A 21,119-nucleotide genomic window follows, 5' to 3' on the forward strand; every position below is an offset into this window, starting at 1 on the left:
GCTTTCAGATTTCTCTAGGTACTTCTTATTTAATCAGACAACTTGTACGAGTTACTGCACCACATGTTCTTATAGCTCCTGTGTGCAGAGTGGATTTAATTACTGTTAATTACCATGGGAAATCCTCTGCATAGAGTAATAGTTGGAGGGAGATTTCGTGACCCTATGCAATTCTTGCCAACTGTGTAAAATGAAATAAGGTTCTATCTGCATAAATCAGATGATAGCTAATAAGCAAACTCTTTCCATCTGTAAATAGAAAGACTGGATTAGAAAAGTTTGTGAAAGCAAATTAGAGGAACTTAATTAAGGTGGATTTTGTTTGGGGTTTTTTTGTTTGTTTCTTAAATCTTGACGCTTTAGTTCTATTGAATTAATCTAATTTTCAAAAGGGAAAAAACCCCAAAAAACTAAACTAAACCAATGAGGAATTATTGAAATACAATAGATGTTTTCCTAGCAAACTTGAGAACTTTGGGGAATTTCCAGCATTTCAGAGCTGAGCAGGTTATATAGCTCTAGTTTGAGTATCCATGTTTTTGAATGCTTTGTCAGTTTGACCCTTTTTACAACATCTGATAATGCCTCAGCCCATACAAAATGCAATCACTATTGAGGTCTTCCAGGCCAAATTAGGAATTAAAAAATGTTACATTTGGGCAATCCCTCTATTTCTTAGGTGACAGGTAAGATAAGGATGGATAATAGTATTTTTACACATTTCTGTTCCCTAGTTTTAGTCCTGGCAGCCTGTGGCATACAACAAGCCCAAGGTTAGTTCCTGCTGAGTGGTCCATGGGGCATTCCAGCTGCAGCTTCTCTCTTGCTCAATATGCACCCTGCTATACCTGCCTCTCACACAGGAATACCCGGGCAGGGAGTTTCCAGGGAAGTAACAGACAGATTTTATGATCATTTTCTATTCCTGTTCTATTCCTTGCATAGGAAGAACAACTAGGAAAAAGAATAAACATCAAAGGACCAGGTTGCTCTGAATAATTCAGGCTATTCTATTTCAGGTAGACGTTCAGTATAATGCACCTTTTCAGTTCTCAGTTCACTTTCTCTGCCTGTTTGTCACATGGCCACCACCAGGAAAAAGCTGCATGACCTTCCCATGCACACAGAAGGCAGGCCAGGGCTTGGAAGGGTGCTTTCTACACTGCAGCCTCAAAACTCGTGTGGTACCTGTGGTCTAACCTGGGTATGGGAATGTATGGCCATGGCTGAGGAGCTGCAGGGTTCCCCCCCACCGGAGCAGGACAAAATGGCCTTTACATTTTTTTCACAGCAGGAACCCTTACTGTTAGTAATGTTACTATTTTATTAGTTATTTTTGCTTGTCTGAATCTTGTCTACTTGCATGTGGAGTGTCTATGGAGGAAGTAGATTTCAGTCACAATGACTAGGAGTGTAGGAAATGCTTCCCATGGCCCAGTGCCACTCTCTGGGGTGTACATATCTTTTATCACATGAATTTTGTAGGGCTTTGAGTTCCCTCCCAGAACTGGGCTCCCATCACACAATCATCTCCATAAGGGAAATTGTCATTTTCCACAAAGTCCCAGAGTGCATAGATGAGGTAAGCAAGGGATACAGAAATACCAGTAAAGGGAAGGGAAATGACTCACCTGTGGGCTATCAGCTCCCAGCACAGAAATGGGGTGGTAGTCACAAGGGGTCAGTGGCACCGTGCTGTGATGACGCAGCTCAGCCCTTGTCATAGGATCTCAGATGTGTGGGACAAAGAACCTTAATGCCTGTAAGGCTTCAGGAGCAGAAATGCCCCAGCCTCTCATATAAAAACACTCCTACAAACTCAGATGTCCCTATGCATTGCCTCATGTATGCCTCATACATCCCCAATGTATGGGGATACATTGTCTTTATTTACTCACAGGTAGCATAGGGGTTTAAGTTCCATGGTTTATGCATTTTTGGTACTCTGCACAGAAGTGACTTTATCCGTGGGACAAAACAGTGCTTTCCCTCATGACTGTCAGCACCCAAGGTAAATCATCCCTGCCTAAATGAAGGTCTGAGCCAAGAGACACTTTATCTTCTGCACAAATAAAGATTTGACTCTTTTTCCAGCCCTGCTCAGGTCACTAATTAAAAGGCTAGGAAGTGAGCACACATGAAATCATTCCTTCCATACAGGCAGACAGATGGAGAGAAATTCCAGCCTGTTTCCACTCCTTTGTCTTCAGGGCATTTTTGGAATTTCCTTCAGGAAGTGAGGTTATGACCCAGAACCTTCCTCGGTGAGTAGGCTCTCATTTCCCACAGTAAACCCTGCACAGTGATGACATACAGTACGAGAAGGTGAGGTTTATCTTCGCTCTCCAACTGCATCCTGTATGAGGTCCATGGAACTTAAAAGTAATTCTGAGAGGGAACGGCCACGAGAAAGGAAATGGAAGTCAAACCTTTGGAAGAAGTAACACAGTATCCGTTCAACTACAGTGCTATGGTCTTCGCAGGCAGACCCAATGCAGCTGCAGCACTCACACAGTTGAGGCCATCGTTCTGTGTTTCATAAACTTCCTTGACATTTGCAATAAGCTAAGAATTGAACTTACAAATTATATTGGTGATACAAGCAAATTACTTCACTTTTCTACTCTAGACAGTCATAGTAAAACTGGCAGCCATCTGGTTTTCCTTCTGTTTGTACTTCATTGGCTGTTGGGGAAGGATTGCTATTGCAGAGATTCTTCTAGTGGCATTTCAGCCATACAGCACATGCTGACAAGAAAGTTATAGTTTAAAATTCAGTTTATGTTTTACGTGATCCTGTGACATTACACATTATGTCTCCACAGAATGGACTTAATCTCAGCATGCCCTAAAATCAAGGAATTCTTTCATTGACTTCTGTGGAAACCACACCTGACATGAAACCATCACAATAGAAAAAAACTTCTAGTAATCTGATAATAGAATCATTTAAAAAAATCAGTTTATTAATGTTTAGAAGTCAATAAAGGTATGTGCAAATTGAACAATAAAAGTCAGAAACATTTTAAATACTATTTTTTAAACCAGAAAAAAAAACCCCCAACAGTTTAATTGCACTGAAAATTTTACTACAAAGGCAATGCATTTTCTTTACAAAATACCAGTCCTAGGAGTTGCTGATGACTGTAGATAAGTCAATTGCTCTCAGCTATCCCAGATATACCACGTTTGTTATAGCAATACTCTAGGCACATGAAGACTCCTGTATCTTATTTACATTGTACACATTCAACCCCATTAGCACAGGTTAGAAAAATAAAGAAGTAAAAATGATGCTGTAAAACAAATACATTCAATTTAACAGGTACTTCTTCCATGATTAAATACAGACATCTTTGCTGAAATTATAAACATTAATAAAATGTGCCAAAATGTATTACATTTTGTTATGGAAGTGCATTTATCGATAGTCATTTCACTTCAACTTTCTGTTTTTTCTGAAACCCAACGTACTCTTTTCTGATTTTCCAGCTGATCCTTACTTTTGGAAAGACTGTGAACCTGACATTGAAATACACCTTCAGTTTTCAGCTCTTCTTACTTAGGCAAAAATCCCACTGTTGTCAATAGTATTTTTTACTATTTTGTAGACTTTCAAGTCATCTTGAAGAGAAATGATGTTTAGTTCTTCTTTGCATTTTTCATGATAATGCAGTTTCTTAATGTTATAGAATAAAAAGGCAATCAAAATATGGGGCCAAATGCCGTTCTGAGCTATTTCATTAAATCCAGCCAATGGAATTGTACAGGCGAAAGTAACTGCAGAATCTAGCTCATGGTCTTCAATATAATACATACTGACAGCAAAAATTCACAGCTATGATCTTACTAAGTAAAACCCCAAGAGTTTTGGACTCTGCAAATAAAACCTTATGACTTAACTAAAAGCTCTGCAAAATTATGCCAATTATGGTTGTATGTGGTCTAAGTTATACTTGTGTGATCTCTTTCCATGTTATGTGCTAAACAAACACACTTATTACCAACGATACCAGAGCCACCACTAAATTCAGTACAGAAAGATCTTTGTGTCAGTGGTTTGCTGTGAAGAGAAAAAACTTCACATTCTTCTCACAGGGGAAAAAAGAAAAAAAGATTCATTCTCCCTTTCCCTCCTCCCCCTCTCTCTTTCTCTCACACACACCAGGCATCATTTCACCAAGGCATCAGTCTTTCAGAGTTACTAAGGAGATTTCAGGATATGAATGCGCCTGACAATCCTGAGCTGCTTCAGCGCAAAGACAAAACATGCTCCAGGGAAAAAGATTTTCAAGCCAGAACAGTCTGTCCCATTTCTTGAACTCCAGCCTCGCAAGTGCACCGTTTGCCTCATTAGAACTAATGCTACTTGCTCACTCAGCCCAACGCTGCTGCTGTGAGCAGGAGGCGTCCCAGCTCCCTGATTTCAGAGGAAGACTCTGAAATACACCCCCATGGTTACTCCTAAGAAGATGAGGTAACATTGCCCGAAGACATGATGGTTTCAGGATGGTCACCGTCCTCCTTCTGTGGGTGTGAGGAGTTGTCAGACTTACTCCGGCTGAACTCCATCCCCCCAATGATTGGCCGTTTGAATTTGGTCCCAGAATCTGCCGGGGGACATTTGCAGCAGCACAAAATCTTGATGAAAGCCCTCCGCATCTCTTTGTTTGTAAGGGTGTAGATGATAGGGTTCGTGGCTGAATTGAGCACGGCCAGTACTAAGAAATACTCTGCTTTATAGAGGATTGGGCAGGCCTTCACTTTGCACCCCACATCCAGTAAAAGCAGGATGAACAGGGGAGCCCAGCAGGCAATGAAGACACTCAGGACTATGATCACTGTCTTGAGTAAGGCCAGTGACTTTTCTGAGCTCCTAGTAGCTTTGGTAATGTTTTTCCGAAATGTCAGCCTGCGGCTCCTAGTCCTCACCATGGAGTAGATCCTGCAGTAGAGGACCACAATAGATAACAAAAGGCCAGTGAAAACGGTTGTGCAAAAGAGAATATAGTGCTTGTGGTAGAGAGGCAGCACGGTGGAGCAGTTGGACAAGAGGTTCTTGCAGTTCCAGCCCATGATCGGGAGCCCCCCAAGGATTGCGGAGATGACCCAGCAGGCACTTATCAGCAAGAAGGAGCGGAAGCTGTTGCTGCCATTGTGGAGTTTCATCTTCAGCATGGTGATGTATCTCTCAATGGCAATGGCCAACAAGCTAAACACAGAAGCTGACAAGGCAACAAACATGCTACCTTCTCGTACAAACCACTGGTTAGGGGTCAGGCTGTAGGTTTTGTGTCCAGATAGCAGGAGGTTGGCAGTGTAAGCCACACCAGCCAGCAAGTCTGAAAGGGCCAAGTTCCCAATGAAATAGTACATGGGTCTGTGAAATTTCTTGGTTTTCCAGATGGTAAGCAAGACAAAAATGTTCTCTAAGATTATAAAGCAGCAAATGATGATAAAAACCACCGACGTCACTTTAATTCCAGTGTCCACACTCTCATTTAGCTTTCCCGTGTAATTATAATGCTCTTTGATGACATAGTTGACATCAGTGTTGGTGGGATTGCTGGTGACCTTCTGCGGGGCGGTGGTGCCGGAGTTCATGGTGCCTGGCCAGGGACTGCTCCCCCAGCGGCCACCGGACGGTGACGCCGACCGCAAGCCCGGTGGCTGTCCCGTAGCTCCTTGGCCCCGCAGTCTGCCCGGCACTGCTCTACAGCCTCACAAACTGCAGTCCTGAGAACAAGAGGCACAAAACCCAGACTTTAAAGAAGGAAGACAAACAGTATAGCAAATGCTAAAGGGTTTAAGGTAATCTGCTGGTTTAACTGTGCATCAGAGTCATAAATATATTCACACATGAATCAGTTTCATTCAGCTGGTAAAATAGGTTTAAAAGGTGGTTAGGCATATTCAATACATAAAGCCAATAAGACAAAAAAAGTTCTTTCACACAGAACTCAACAAGTTGGAGTCAGCAAGGACTGCATCACTGGACTTCTTCCAACACAGAAGATCTCAAAGCTCCCCAGCAGTAAGTTCCAGTCTTTTTTCTTCAGCAGGAAATACAACAGCACAGATTTAAAAAGGGAAAGGGCTTGCTTGATTAGATTTAACTCCAAATGCATGAAAGTCTGCACAGAAATTATTTGACAGGAGACCCGTATTCTCCTCATTAATAAAGTCTGAATACACTTTGGAAGAGGAAAAGTTATGGAATAGTTATGCAATTTATTGATACCATCTCAAAGAGTGGTAAATTCACTGATGTAAATATAAACAAGAGATCATCTTAAAGCTGTAAACAGGTAAGGGGTGCCCTTGATAAATACAAGTAAGAACATGCTTTATAAAATCCACAGCAGTAAAAAGTTTAGAAAAGGAAGAAAAATATGTAATTAAGCTAGAGAGCAAGCCCTTTCCATGGGTCTGAAACAAAGAATGTCAAAAAAACCCCTTGCATTTAAATAACTAGTATTGCAAGCTTTTGAAATGGGCATAATTACGGAATACACATACAGAGGAAACTCCCTTTACATATAAAGGTTTTGTAGTGGACATTTAAAAAAAATTAAACCCATAATACTATGCAAGGAAAGAACAGGCAGATTTGTTAAATTACAGCCCCAGCGGGGCAAAGCGAGAGATGCGAGACCAGTGGGTTCGACCTCCTTCTCTATTCCCGGGATCCGATCCGCATCCCTCCCGGGCAAAAACTGCCATCGCTCCTGTCCCGCACCGCTCCCGGGCTCCAACCCTCACCGCTCCTGTCCCGCACCGCTCCCGGGCTCCAACCCTCACCGCTCCTGTCCCGCACCNCTCCCGGGCTCCAACCCTCACCGCTCCTGTCCCGCACCGCTCCCGGGCTCCAACCCTCACCGCTCCTGTCCCGCACCGCTCCCGGGCTCCAACCCGCACCGCTCCTGTCTCGCACTGCTCCTGAGCTCCAACCCTCACCGCTCCCGGGCTCCAACCCGCACCGCTCCTGTCCCGCACCGCTCCCGGGCTCCAACCCGCACCGCTCCTGTCCCGCACCGCTCCCGTCCCGCACCGCTCCCGGGCTCCAACCCGCACCGCTCCTGCTCCCCTTAGGTCTCTAGCGCGCGTGGCTCCCGTCCCGCACCGCCTCCGCCGGACGCGGCACGCAACCGGGCATGCCAGCCTCCAGGCAGCCTCCTCCCCACCCCTTCTTTTTCGTTTCGTGCCCCCGGGGGTCGCGCCGAGCAGGGACTTCAGACGTCCCCGCCGTGCGGGGGGTGCGCGGCTCCCCGAGCCTTACCTCGCTCAAGCGCGGCGCGGAGCCCAGACCGGCCCCGCACATCTTGCGTGCCCACGGAGCAACTCCGGTGGGCGGGCTGGGGGGCTCGGTGGTTTTAATGTTTCTGCAGCTGCCGCTCTCCGCCCCGTTTCCGATTCCCAGTCTCCTCCCTGCACGGACCTGTAAGCCCGGCCCGGCCCAGCCAGCGCCGGCGGGACAACCCCGCCCGCCGCCCCGGCCCTGCCCCGCCCGGCGGGGCGTGAGCAGCCGCGGGCGCTGCCGTGCCGGGCCGGTACAGACCCCGCGGGGCCGCAGCGGGCGGAGCAGGAAGGCGTGAGGCGGAGAAAACCCCCGCGGGACCCTCTCGCCCTGCCGGCCGGGGGACGCGGGGAGAGACGCCGCGGCCGGGCTCCAGTCGTCCCTGGCCTCGGAGCCGCCGCCTCCCGCCACCGGGCGCACCCAGCATTCCAGGGAAGAAGAGATTGGCACGGCCCGGCCGGCTCCGAGCACGGCTCCTGCGCCTCGCGGGGTGCCGGGGGAAGCTTCCCGCCCGCCCGTCTTTCTTGCTCCCGTGTAGCCACAGAAAGGCTGTGGCTAAAGGGAACATCCTATATGCTACCTCCGGTCTCCCTCTTACAGGACAGTGTCAGTCAGGTTTAAGGAAACACCTGGAAGAAGCTCTTCCATTTTGTCACTACACCAAGGTGTGTTTTTGCCGTGGCAGGCCGGTAGCTGGCAGCCGCACTCGTGGCCTGCAGAGCGACTCACCAGCTGCCCCCCCCGGGAAGGCAGCAGCCCCATGGGGCGAGGATGGTGTCAGGCTGCACTCTGTGGGGTAGAAGCTAGAACTGGCCCATTGGGGATGAACTCAGTTCCTGCCACCGTCAAACAGCACGAGGTGTTGGTGTTTCCACATGAAAACAAAAAACAAACAAAAAAACCCCACAGAACAAAACAACCCACCCCAAAAACCCCCACCAAACCTAGCCTCATTCTGTTCAGAGGATGCTGTAAGATACCCATGTTTGAAAGTATGAAGAAAAGTTTTAAATACATTTTTTTAGAAACAAAATTGGCAATGGTAACTACTTAATACTATTACCACTATATTATATAAGGACAGACACAGAAGTGAATTTAGGTTTTATAATTCCTTCTTCTTTTAAACTTTTAAAAGAAAAAACACCTTTGGTATATGTGAAATGCCAGTTCTGGTGGTATTCTACCATTGCACTTACTGCAGAATTTTTTCTCTTCCTTCGTTGCTCTGCTCTTGTTAACTCCAAATTGAAATGTAGAAGAATATCACAATATGCCAAAACTCAATATATTGGGTCTTTTAGTTTAAAGCGTTGTGCCTTTCAATTAGCAGCAGCAGCAGTTGTTATGGGGAAGCAGCTTTCCTCTGCAAGACAGCATGAGTATTCTACCCTCAGGAAGAGGGTCCCTCTCTTATTTATGCTAATAGTCACGCTTCAATTGCTCCACGCCTCTCCCAGAATGACTCAGATAAATTACACTGGCAAACAGACATTTATTCTTCCACCACAAAGCTAGAAACTTGAAAAGATATTTAGCCTCCTGAGAGCCTGGAGGAAAATATAGCCGTTAAGTCACAACTGTCAGAAAAGGCACACAAGATAAATCATGTTTGAGGCTGACATATGTATCCCCTGCAACTGCCTGACAGACCCCAGATATTTCAAGCTTTCCCCCTTATTTATCTAATATATAGAAAATACTAAATAAAAGTGCATTCACTAGGCATTTTCCTCTAGGAAATAATTCTCACATAATTTTAAGTAAGAGGAATATATTAAAGGAACATGCTTTAATTAAAGGATGGAATGACTCAGGGTTTCATTAGTCAGATGTGCAGGCTTTCATGCTCAGGCTATTGGTTACCACCTGAGAGGATACCAGCTCAGAGATGTGACATCCAACAAATTAATTTGTCAGAGGCTGTGTAAAATCACAGAACCATAGAACGGTTTGGGTTGGAATGGACCTTAAACGATCACTCAGTTCCTACTCTGCTGCCATGGGCAGGGGCACCTTCCACTATAGCAGTGTGCTTAAAACCCCATCCAACCTAGCCTTGAACACTTCCAGGGATGGGCACCCCTTCTTCAGGCAACCTGTTCCAGGGCCTCACCACCCTCACAGCAAAAAATTCTTACCAATATCTAAACTACGCCCACTCACTTTCAGTTTGAAGCTATTCTCTTGTCCTGACACTACAAGCTCTTGTAAAAAGTCCCACTCCAGCTTTCCTGTAGGGCCCCCTTCATATACTTAAGCACCACAAAGTAACCCCAGAGCCTTCTCCTCTCCAGACTGAACAAGCCCAACTTCTCTCAGCCTTTCCTCAGAAGAGGTGCTCCAGCCCTGTGACCATTATTTGCATCTTTCCTGTGGACCTGCTCTGTCCATGTCTTTCCTTTGCTGAGAACCCTAGAGCTGGACACAGCACTGCGGGTGGGGTCTCACCAGAGCAGAGCAGACGGGCAGAGCCCCTCCCTTGACCTGCTGCCCACACTGCTTATGGTGCAGCCCAGGATACAATTGGCTTTCTGGGCTGCAAGCTCACATTGCAGGGTCATGTCCAGCCTCTCATCCACCAGTGCCCCAAGTCCTTCATCTCTGCCTCTCAGCCTCTAGTGATACAAGGAGTTTCCCCAGCCCAGGTGCAGCACTGGGCAAAATATGCAGGCATGTTCCACTCCAAAAGGTGGATATCACAAAAAGTATCATTAAACTTAGACGACCACACACATTTACAGCCTTCTTGACATCTTGGCAGTGAGAAAACTGAAATACAGCTTCACTCTTCACAGGCAAATGGAGCCAGATCAGCTGGATTTGCACCGAAGGCTGTCTAAACCCTCTTTAAAAGATAGGTTAACATGGCTCAACTGCACAGGTTCTAACCTGCTTACAAGGGCTAAAACACAAACACAGGACTCAGTTTGGTCCAGCCAACTCTACCAAAACTGTAGTTGCTGTTAAGTGTTTAGCAAGGGGATTTACACCAGGGTTATACTACAGCCTCACCCAGAGAACAAGCCACCAAGAGAATGAGAACTCTTTCTCGGTACCTTCTCCAACTGCCTGGTCCACTGATAAGGAAGCTTGCACTTCTACTACAGAAATCCAGTGTATATATAGTTCCTTTGAGAACTCGACTCTAGAATTGCCTATGGTCAGAACAAGAAGAACAACACAATGTTATGCATGCATTTCAGAAATAACCAGAATGCAAGTCTCGATCAAATGCCAGCAGGAAAGCTGTGCACATCAGGACACCAAACTGATACGTAACAGACACCTCATCTGGCTAAACTGGCTAAAAAAAAAAAGTTCTGCAACATGTCTAGCATAAAGAGGCGGATGCATTTTTCACATGGATCCTAAGTATGTATATGCTTTTAGGTAGTTTTCAGGATGGGAAGAAACTCACGTTTCAGGGAATGTCATGAACAACAAGAAAATAATACTGACTGTGTGACAGAAAAAGCTCTTGTGGAACTTCCAGTGAGAGCTTAGTGTGGTGAAGATTGCAGAAACCTGGCTAGTCACAGAGCAATTTCCTTGCAGGAAAAGGCTTTGATCTTGTCAGAAAAGAAGCTGTAAGCTGGGGTCCACCCAATGCCTGCATATCAAAAGACTAGTGGCCTCTGACACCACCAGACAGAACTCTCCCAGTGCAGCTGGACAACTCACAATTGCATCAGAGGAGTGTCTGAACACTTATCCATCTTGAAGAGATAGTGACAATCCCTGCAAGAGAGATTAGCAAAGGATTTTTCTCCCACACGTCATTCTTCTGCACCTTCAAAAATCTTTGTCCATATAAGCAAAAAATACTTTTATTCAGTCTGATGCAACTTAGGTCACAAAGGGAGCCATTCCTCTCGGAAGTGCTGGTCATGACAGGAGATCTGTGAAACACTATCAGAGTGCGGGTTTGGTCACCAAGAAAATATCAAGAATGGCCTGCAAAATTCCCCAAAATTCTCATGACTAGAAGAAATATAGAAGTTGAATTAATTTTTCTGCTGCAATTCCTGGACAAATATTCCATATTTTGAATTATTTGTCAAGATTTACATGCATTGTAGTATGCTCCTATGTGCCTGCAAGTAACTGATACTTTTCAAAATCTGTAAGGAAAAAAATACACCTGATTTGTTCAAATGGGTTCAAATGACACCTTAAATGAAGTACATGCAGGTAGAAGAAAATTATAATACTATAATATTGTGAGATAACTCAACCCACAGGAGACTATACCAGAAAGTTCTAAGAGAGCAGAGAAGATGCTGAAAGTATTTCTGTATCTGTAACAAAGCTACAAAGAGTAAATTATTTTATTAATTTGTTAACATAAGAGTAAATACAAACAATTTATATTGATTCTTGAGTACACTGAGTACCTAATAGAACAATTCAGATTTATTGTTCAGTTTAAAACTAATCCATGTTTCAGTTACATCACTTTTCCAGTTTAGAAAAATCTGGTTTTAAATTATTCTCTCTACAGGGAATAGGTTAGATGAATTAATTTTCTGTTGATAATCAGTGTTCAAAGATTCCATATCTTCTTTCCTCAGATTAAAATCAAAAACCTGGTTTGGAGAAAAGAAAAAGTCACAAGAAAATTGCAAAGACTAAAGCACACATTTTTTCAGTAACAGTATTCTATAACTTAGATGGTCTGGTTTTACGTTCTTGATATTGATAAATAACATTAATTAAATGGCCTTTTGTTTTAAAAGGCAATTGTACAAAGTTTACTATATTCATTTTTGTGAGAATATGTACTTTATTTTTAGCTCACTAAGCTGAATATATTATTAGGAAAAGCTTAGGTCTGAAGGGAAAGAATTGAAGTAGCTGAGAAAGTGACATGCAATAGCTTGCATGGATATCATTGCACCCAAAACTGTAACACACTTTAATATATGGAGCAATCATTAACAGGATGATAAAACTGCTTTTATATATATATATACATACACACATACATACATATAAAAGTTCCTACTAGTAGTTCAGCTGCAGAATGCTCCTCAAAGGGCACTGGCTGGCCAAGCCACTATTAGGATCACACACATTCCTCTTGGGCACAGCAACTGAGACCTGCTCCAATCCGTCCGTGCCGTGCTCCTTTGAGCAGCACATCCCGCAACTCTGGCCACACCTACAGTGCCTTACAGAGGGCTACGTGTTACAACACTGGCAACACCGTGCAAATACTCAACATTTTCTTTCAAGTGTGTAGGTATCTTACTGGAGGCTGCAGAAAGTTAAAGAAACTAGGTACAGATAAATTCTCCTAACACAGCAACAAAAAAAATTATCAGAAGGTTGGCTTATCTGTTCTTTTTACCCAATGCACAATATCGAGAGGTGAGCTTCAAAGCTTTGGGAGGCAATGTGGAAAGAGTTAACTGCTTTGGATTCAGTCAGTAGCAGCAAGAGCTACACCACCTTTACTCCATTTTCAAAAGCATGGGTTAACCACAGAGGTGTGAATATCATCCAGTTGGCTTGGCCTAGTAGATCTGCAAACTTATCAGTATTACAGTTTATTTTCTACCCTTGCTACTCAGAAAATAACGCCTTGGAAGTCATGTTGGGGGGGACAAGTATGATAGAAACACTTCTGCAGCCTCATTAAAAAAAATTCCTGAATATTCACTTAAAAAACCCATTTCCATTATCTTCCAATGAAATATTCTTAGGTGCCTTCATCTCCAATAATGTAAGAGATGAAAACCAAAAGAAGCAAGAAAAATAGGAGAGAGACCTACTCAAAGTCAGTCAGGAAGTTACTTGGCTGCACAGAAAAATGGCCTCAGCTTTTCCATTGATTTTTAGTTTATATTTTTCTTTTCCTTGTTTGTTTCAAGAGTTTCCTTCCATTAGGAGCCACAGAGCTCCTGCAAAGGCAGCTGACTGCATTTAGGTAGATAGCACTGATAAATTGCATCTTATTTTAAGCAATGGTTTATCTCAACTGAAAAGGAGTGTCCCAATCAGTCACTACCATAAATGACATAATGATAGGCAAGAATTTAGTTTTCTGGTGTATTCCCTGATCCTACTGGCAAGATGATGGGTTACCGAGACGAAATCTACCTTTAAAAGGGTCACTGCAGGAAGGTGAACAAATTTTCTCTCTAGGGGAAGTTTGTTTTAGAGAAATAAAAAAAAGAGGAAGAATTTAAACCCTGGGGAAGAATATGCATATAATTCCAATAATTCACTTGAGGGATAAATTCCGAGTTTAAAACAAAGCAAAATCTTTAAAAAATAACACCTCTAGCCTAACTGACCAAAGAAGAAATAAAATACATAAATAAACTTCCTGGTTTTGTACGTCCAGTACTTTTATACCATTTTGATCTTCTGTGTTCTGCATCTTGTACCTTAAATCAATCCTCCCTGCTACTCCTAAATCTTATTAGTGTTCATTTGCCAATTTCTTATTAGTTGTCTTATTTCTTTGATCAATGTTGGGAATACTTTAGAAAGGTTTATTTAGATGAGGTGATGTGGACTTCTTCAGCAGCCTTTGCTTAAGAAAATTATCACTGCCAGAGTAATGCAAATGTAGTTGTATATTGGAGCATAAAATATGAATCCACTGAGTCTGTCGTTCCTTCTGCAACCTTACCAAAAGTAAGAGGACTTGCACAATGATTCGAAATTAACATGATATTAAACTTGTGAATGCCACAGTCAAAGGAAGATGCTTCAGTGATCTATCCCAAGGCCACAGGAGATAATAGGATTTCAGAGTCTCTTGGGCAATTACAGCTTCTAGCAGAAAACAATGGCTATAAGTGAGGCATAATGTGTAGAACTGCTCATCACACCTGGGAGAAAGATAGCTTGGGTCAGCTGAGTCCCAGCACTTAAAATCTTGTGCTGTCTCAAATTACACCTCACTTAGTACACAGCTAAAATTAAACTCTTCTGTATTTCTAAAAGCACTAATTAGCAGCAATGGAAATGCTAGGAAAGATTACAAACTAAAATGAAGAAAAAAAAAACTCAGCAAAGAAAAAAAGTCCTGAACCAACAGCAATTCACCCTGAATATAATTAGAAAAGTATGCTACAGCTGCTCCTCAAGAATGCTTTTTTAGTAATACTATTCCTGATTATTCCTCTCATTAATCAGTGAACTGCTTAGATACCATGACCTAGACTGAGAAAATGGTGGCATGCCTTCCTCGCAAAAGCAGGTGCAGACACCAAAAAACATTGAAAAATCTCTTTGACAGAAGGAACACTGAAATAAATTAATGATTCAAAGCCATTCTCACAGTAGCCTAATGTCACCTATGTGGGGCATTAGCAAGATCTGGTTTAATTCCAATTAGCTCAGAACAGGGAGGTGATCAGAGAATCAAGTGCAAAAACCCAAAAGTGTCCTAACAAGCATGGAGCTCTAGCCATGTAGCTTGTCCTAACTGACCCTGTTCTGGTAATACTGGAGCTAGAGTTTGTTAACCTAGATAAAGATTTGATTCCTTTGACACATCATTTATGTTGGAAGCAGTATGTTGATGTGATGTCTGTTTCTTTAGAGAGAACTAGAGGTGAAACTCCAACTTCTGTTTTGTAAATTCTTAGAAAGTCATCCCTGCCAAAAGCCATATTTAGGTAATATCAGGCAGATGACTCACTTCTAGACCTTGTTTTTACACTGGGAAGCAAGGAGTCCCTCAACAGCACAGTTTTAATTTTTTTTTCCATATTGCTAAAACATTGTTCTAGAAAGAGACTTTTCAAAAGCAGTATTAGCTGATAGCTACTGGTAGAAAGGTTTATTTCTGGACAATCTTTCCAACTTTCACTAAGTCATTGCCACAGTTTAATGCAAAAGCTAAAAAAAAAAAAGCCTAAAAATTACATCAGTTTTATAAATGAGCCTTACTGTTTGGAACTATGGAATCCCTCATCACAATAGCTGAGTCAGGTACAGAGCTGTTCTTAGACACCTAGAATGGTATCCCCAGGTATTGGAGGCTCCTAGACTGCAGGCCATGCTTGAAACTAGAAAATAACCTTGCTCTGAAGATTGTGTATATTTCTCAGAACACCACATGTTTGCAGGTATTAGTGAACAGCATTTCAAACATTATCTTGTTTTTCATACAAATGATTCTAGAGGCAAATCTAGACAAATTTTTTGTGGACAAGTTTACCAGAAAGAACTAGATATTAATTCTGAGGATCTGTTATCCAAAAGGTAAATTTGTCTAGATTTTAGCCAAGCTGTATAGAAGCTCTACACTTGGAGGATAAACAATGTGGGCTAGAATATGTGATTGCAGTAAGTCACTTCTTGATAAAAAGCTAAGGAGCTTTGTTTCACAATATGACTAAAGCAGAACAGCACTGGGAAAACTGCCTCAGGAAGTCCATACACAATATAAATCATAATCAGATTTCCCATACCTTTCTAGACACAGGAACTCCTAAAATATCAAACCAATGTGACTGCAAATTGAATACTAAGCCAATAGATTCTGCAGGCATATTGCTCAAAACAGATCTGTGAGCTGCATTTATCCATATTCATCTCTCTGTAGTGATACCTATTTTATAAGAAAATCTGAGGAACAGTATAGTCTCTTAATGGGATTTCCTGAACAAACCCAAAATGGAATCTAAACAAATTCTCACAAAAAGCTACAAGAAGCTCACCCCCATTTCCAGTAAGTAATAACAAAGATGTCTTTTTGTCTCATGGAGCTTGCTGCTCACCTCTTGGCCCTGCAAAGAGTTTATCTGGACCTGGACTTGTCTGGAAAGATTTCTACTTTGATTTATGTACAGGCTAGTAACTAATATGCATAGAACTCTGAGTCAATGCCATAGTAATGCTGTGATATGCATAAAACCTTTCTGGTGATGTTCAGATATTGTGTATTGCAATGAGATTATATTTTTGATGGAGATTTACAGTACATTGTACAACATAAATTCTGTTATGATAATGGCAGTACCATTTTTATTAATCCAGCTTTTTCTTCTTTATATTTTGTATCTCTCTTATGAAGTACTTGAAAAATTATTTCATACCCAACACCTATATTGCACGCTATCAGGTAGCACTTTTGCCCTGCATTTTTCAAGAAGTACCTCCCCATTTGAATTAAACAGCCTGATGCAGGGTCCATGGCATAAATAGGAGTCTTTGTATGGACTTCAGTGAACTGAGGAACAGAATTTGAGATGGAAATATAAAATCTCTTTGAGGGTTGTACAGAAGCGCTGCCCTCAAAAATATCTTTTGTTAACATTGTTGCCAGTGTTAAACATTTCAAATCAGTGATAACTACTAGCAAACATCACTATCTTGATTAGATTGTTACTGTAACCTTCCATGAATTGAAATTACATGGTGTGACTCACTGATCCCTGAGAAAGCAAAAACAGCTCAAACCTTGATTCACACAATAGAAGTTGGATCCCAGGAAACATGTCTCCCATCATGCATTCCATTCAGAATTTCAACATCATCTTCTGCTATTGTAAAATCAAACACCTGTGGGAATACATATATAGTTAACATCATGAACACAGAGAAAATCAACAACCTGATATATATTCTAGTGTTTAACTCACTAAGATTCACTTAAATGTGAGGCCAAATTTTTATATATTTTTTGTTCGAAAAATTCTAATTATATTTTGTCATAGAAAAATATTCCATCAAGCTGACAGGCTCCATTGGGTCTTTTGCTCCTTTAGTGACTCATTTTTATTTGCAGACTATGTTAAGATGATTTTGTAGCACATTGGCCTCAGGCAAGGATGCAGGACAAGGGGAATATCAAAGCTGCTTTTGACAGCACTCTCTATTGTCACTGCCAGAGGTAGGTAAAGGAATACCCTGACTTCAATCTCTTTGGAAGAATGAGCTCAGTATTTCACTTACATCCCAATGTTCAGTTTAGAGTGTTACAGTTCTCTTTCTCAGAACTTCAGAAAAAAGAGAAGGTATCAGGACATTCACAAAGCTAACAAGCCAAAGACTGTCTTCTCTATGACTCTACTTTAACAAAACTCTCACAAATCGGCTAAATACAGAAACAGTGCTACAGTGCCTCCGTACTAACTCCAACTTGAAAGCAATCACCTGTCTTCAAACACAGGTTCTTACAGCCACTGCTTTCTCCTGTGGCCACACCTGCCATGTGAACCATGGTGTGAGTGCTCTCTTAGCAGGTGGTCTATTGAGACATTATCATCAGGAAGTTGCTTCTGTTCTCTTTATAATAGCTCTGTGCTCAATAAAAAGACTCCGTGGAGCCTGAACTGTAGCCAAATGAGCTCCTCCCATCTTACATTATCCAGCAACCACTCTTCTGGAATGATTCTTGTATTCAAATCTCAGTGCTCTCTCAAGCTTTTTAAGCTTAAACCAGTCATAGAAACCCTATGTATTATATACTGAGGGTTTAATGAGGATCAACTTGACCAGAAGTGATAGAGAGGCCAACACAGAAACATGAGGGAAACAAGGGAGATGTGATAAACAACACTCAATTGACTGTGCCCGTTCCTTCCACTCTCCATCTTAAAGAGTTTTAAGTTTGGATGTAACACAGTCCCTCAGTTGTGTGAATTGGTGATGCCATAGAGTTAACTCTGTAAAAAGTGAAATTAATCTCGATTTTAAATATTATCAGGGAAAATAAAAGTATAAGGAAGGATTTTTAAACTGGTTTTGTTCTCTGATCTGGTTCCCAACACACTACCACAAGCAGCTGTGCTTGTACCACAGAAGGCAGTGTGTATTTCAGAATAAACAATCAACAGCAGGAGCTGTATAAACAGGTATGGCCACCAGCAGAAATCCTCATTACATGTATATTGATTCACACCTCTGCACACACACAGAAGAATATAAAAAGCAGACAGAAGTTTCCTGTCTTCTTGCAAAGTTTCTTCCAGATTTGCCGTAGCAGTTCATACCTCTATAATATTTTTGGAAATAAGTTGTGGTTTTGCCTACCCTAAAGAAAGAAGACTTTTAGGTTAGAGAAATAGAGAGACAAAGCAAGTAACGAATTAAAACTATTTGGTATTAAAAGGAAATTTTAAAAAGTTGCAGGGGAGAAATCACACTGCCAATTCTCATTCATTCCCACTTTTCTTTGTCCAGCCCCTTCATGCTGGAAGCTTTTCTGCACATTGAGTGGAAGGAGAAGGTAGGGGAAGAGTCAGCTCTGGCAGGACTGTGATTTCCTTAGAAGGTCTTCATGTTGGAGCTATCCCCAAGTGAGTTTTAAAGCTTCCATGAACTGTTATGCATAGCATCCAAAATCCTTCCATTTGACCTGTGCGCCTATCACAAAAAGAATGTAACCATAACCAGATTAGGATGTCCTACAACTAGACAAGTAATAAATAGAACTGATAATTACAAAAATCAACTACAAAAGGTCTTCTATGGATTTTTCTTTATACACAGTGATTAGCTCTTCAGGTCTTTTCTGACAGTTGGGAGTTATAGTTTTTCCCTACATTGGGGTCACTTCATGTTACCATCATTTGCCAATTTTGACTGAGTTACCCCAGTATATTCCTTCCTGGGAAGGAAAATGGGAAAGCAAACCAAAATATTAAAAATTCTTATTCGGATGTTAGTCAGACTTGAGTGCATAACCAAATCTTACCTTGCAGTTTTCCTCTATCCGTTCTGCCTTTGTTGACTTTGGAATAGTGACAATCCCATTCTGAAAAGAATTATCTTTCTCATCACTAAAATCAACAAATTTTAAGAAAATTGTCTATCTTCAAACCATTACAAGAAATTCCTCACATATTCTGAGGCTTTACTTTCATCTTCTGGGGGACACTGAGATTTCTCTATGCCATTTGCAACTGCAGTTATACACTGTTGATTTCCAACACATTATATGGTGTATATCAACTCAATACACTGTTTCGTTGCTTAGTACTTCATATTGAATGACATAAATGGAATGATGAGGGATACTGCTTGTAACATTAACTTTGGAAACATCTCTTGTTGGTGGCTCTTATTCTCTACAACCAGATTATTTCAAATAATATTTGAAATAGTGGCATGATTTGTGTACTACATTCTAAATTTCCAGCACAGACATCAGTTTTCACAATATCAACATATAAAGCAGAAATACCTTCTGTATAAATTCTGGTTTGATGCACAAACCCCAAACTACTTGCCTTTTTTTCCTGAGAAAGGAGACATGTTTTTATTACCATCCTCCATTACCTGTATGCTCCAGCGTATGCAAATCTGTGCTGGAGTTCTGCCATATTTCTTTGCCAGCTGAATGATTGCAGGATGAGTGAGTGCTTCACCTTTGGCTAAAGGACAGTAGCCTTCAAAAACAATATCTCTGCTCCTACAATAATCAACCAGCTCCTGAGGTCTTTGGAAAGGGTGATATTCAACCTTAGATAAATAGAAATAAATTTTTAGTAAAAACCCTGAGAGTACACTTTGTAGAAAGGAGCAATGAAAATGAAAATAATTTTTCTCTAGTTTAAAAAATAGAACATGCACTAAGTCACTGCTTCTGGGAAGCAGATGTAAGGTATCAGTTTTAGAAGATAGATGAAGAGTTGTATTTTACCATGTAATTGGCACAACAGTTAACTATATTTTATGTTTCTCTCAGAAACAAGTGCAGTTGTCTGCCTGACCTGCAGCTGGACTTTGACTATTGCTCTGTTTTTAAGAAATATATACAAATGCACAGTGGAAGTCAGCATCAGGTCATTTTCATTGGCGCTTTGAGATTACTCTCCCTTCCCCAAATCTATGTCCTTTTCTATTTCTTTACTAATGATTCTTTCTAATGATCTTTGAATTGCCCAGGTGAGGGGAGGGGGCTGTGCAGGGGCTGGGTTTGCAAGCAAGCAACCAGAACAATTTGCTTAGGGTGAGGACCTGACCTTGGAAACAAAACCTGTTGGCAAGGATTGCACATAGCAAATCCTGTATTCAGTGGTGTCACCATCAGCTTGTGCAGGGAAGCAATCATGCTGTGGAATGACGTGTGAAGGAGACCCTTTGAAGGAAGGAAGATCATAAATTTCCAAGAACCAGTTAAAAGAGGAAAAGTAATAAGCTACAAAGACACAGTAGTTGGGAGAAAAAGAAGTTATTGGACACTAATGATTTCAGAGGAGAGACATATTCTGGCATGTAGCTAAAGCCAGAAAAGAAACTCTATAATGTCCCTTAATAAGCTATTTAAATAAGTATTTCACAGTCTATTCATTGTAAGAAGCATACATTACTCTGCATTTAGATCAAAGTGGGGTAGTGTTTTCTTTTACAAAATACAAAATCATGTGACGCATTTTTGTCACTGGTCATCAGCATTGTTCCAGGGATTGAACTCTTACGCATTTTGAAGAAAAATACTCTTCTGAGCAATTACCTCAATACATGGAATCTGGAAAATTTCTTCTGCCTCTAAGAGGACAAATGAACATTTCCTGTTTCTCATCTTTAGTACATGTTGTCTTTTCAGACAACAATAGTCAGGAACAATAGGCTGGCAGTCATTCAACATGAGCTAAGAAAAAACTGTGCCCCTGGAAGGCTGGGCTGAGTCAGCCTAAAGCTGCTATGATCTAAATTACTAGGTGGACTCGGGAACAAGGTTCAAGCAGCAGACATCCATGTCTTCAACCTTTGATGTTTCTTGACCTTTGAGTACCCTTTGTATTTCATGTTTATATGTGTAAGAGCAGTGCTTAGGTCACACAGTTATTCACTTGTTTGCAACTAAGATGGACATGAAATAGTCTCATTGTGTCTACACAAAACTACG

General features: G+C 41.6%; 2 protein-coding genes across 5 annotated transcripts in view; both read right to left on the reverse strand.

Moving 5' to 3' along the window:
- Window positions 1-2,940: 2,940 nt before the first annotated feature.
- On the reverse strand, window positions 2,941-7,395 carry S1PR1 (sphingosine-1-phosphate receptor 1). Its single transcript, XM_015635953.3, has 2 exons — window positions 7,280-7,395; window positions 2,941-5,736 (listed from the first exon to the last, which is right to left on the reverse strand). The coding sequence occupies exon 2, from the start codon at window positions 5,602-5,604 to the stop codon at window positions 4,465-4,467; it is 1,140 nt and encodes a 379-aa protein (XP_015491439.1). The 5' UTR covers window positions 5,605-5,736; window positions 7,280-7,395; the 3' UTR covers window positions 2,941-4,464.
- A 4,215-nt stretch (window positions 7,396-11,610) lies between these two features.
- The window catches only part of LOC107208068 (uncharacterized oxidoreductase ZK1290.5-like), a 44,818-nt gene continuing 35,309 nt past the window's right edge, over window positions 11,611-21,119 (reverse strand). The window contains exons 5-9 of one of the 4 annotated variants that reach the window (XR_004498466.1): window positions 19,547-19,729; window positions 18,963-19,022; window positions 16,724-16,825; window positions 12,290-12,461; window positions 11,611-11,886 (exon numbers count right to left, since the gene is read on the reverse strand). Coding sequence is in view for 2 of the 4 variants with exons in the window: in XM_015635961.2 (XP_015491447.1) it covers window positions 16,730-16,825; window positions 18,963-19,022; window positions 19,547-19,729 (339 nt within the window). In the remaining 2 variants the exon portion in view is untranslated. Of the gene's footprint in view, window positions 11,887-12,289; window positions 12,471-16,723; window positions 16,826-18,962; window positions 19,023-19,546; window positions 19,730-21,119 lie in introns of all 4 variants that reach the window. The other 3 variants (XR_004498465.1, XM_015635961.2, XM_033516320.1) reach the window with 3 other exon arrangements.

The sequence above is a fragment of the Parus major genome, chromosome 8 (assembly GCF_001522545.3).
Source record: "Parus major isolate Abel chromosome 8, Parus_major1.1, whole genome shotgun sequence".
Classification (NCBI taxonomy): Eukaryota; Metazoa; Chordata; class Aves; order Passeriformes; family Paridae; genus Parus; species Parus major.

Excerpts from the sequence above, each read along its gene's own strand:
- S1PR1 (XM_015635953.3), bottom strand. The coding sequence starts at position 5,604 with ATGAACTCCGGCACCACCGCCCCGCAGAAGGTCACCAGCAATCCCACC.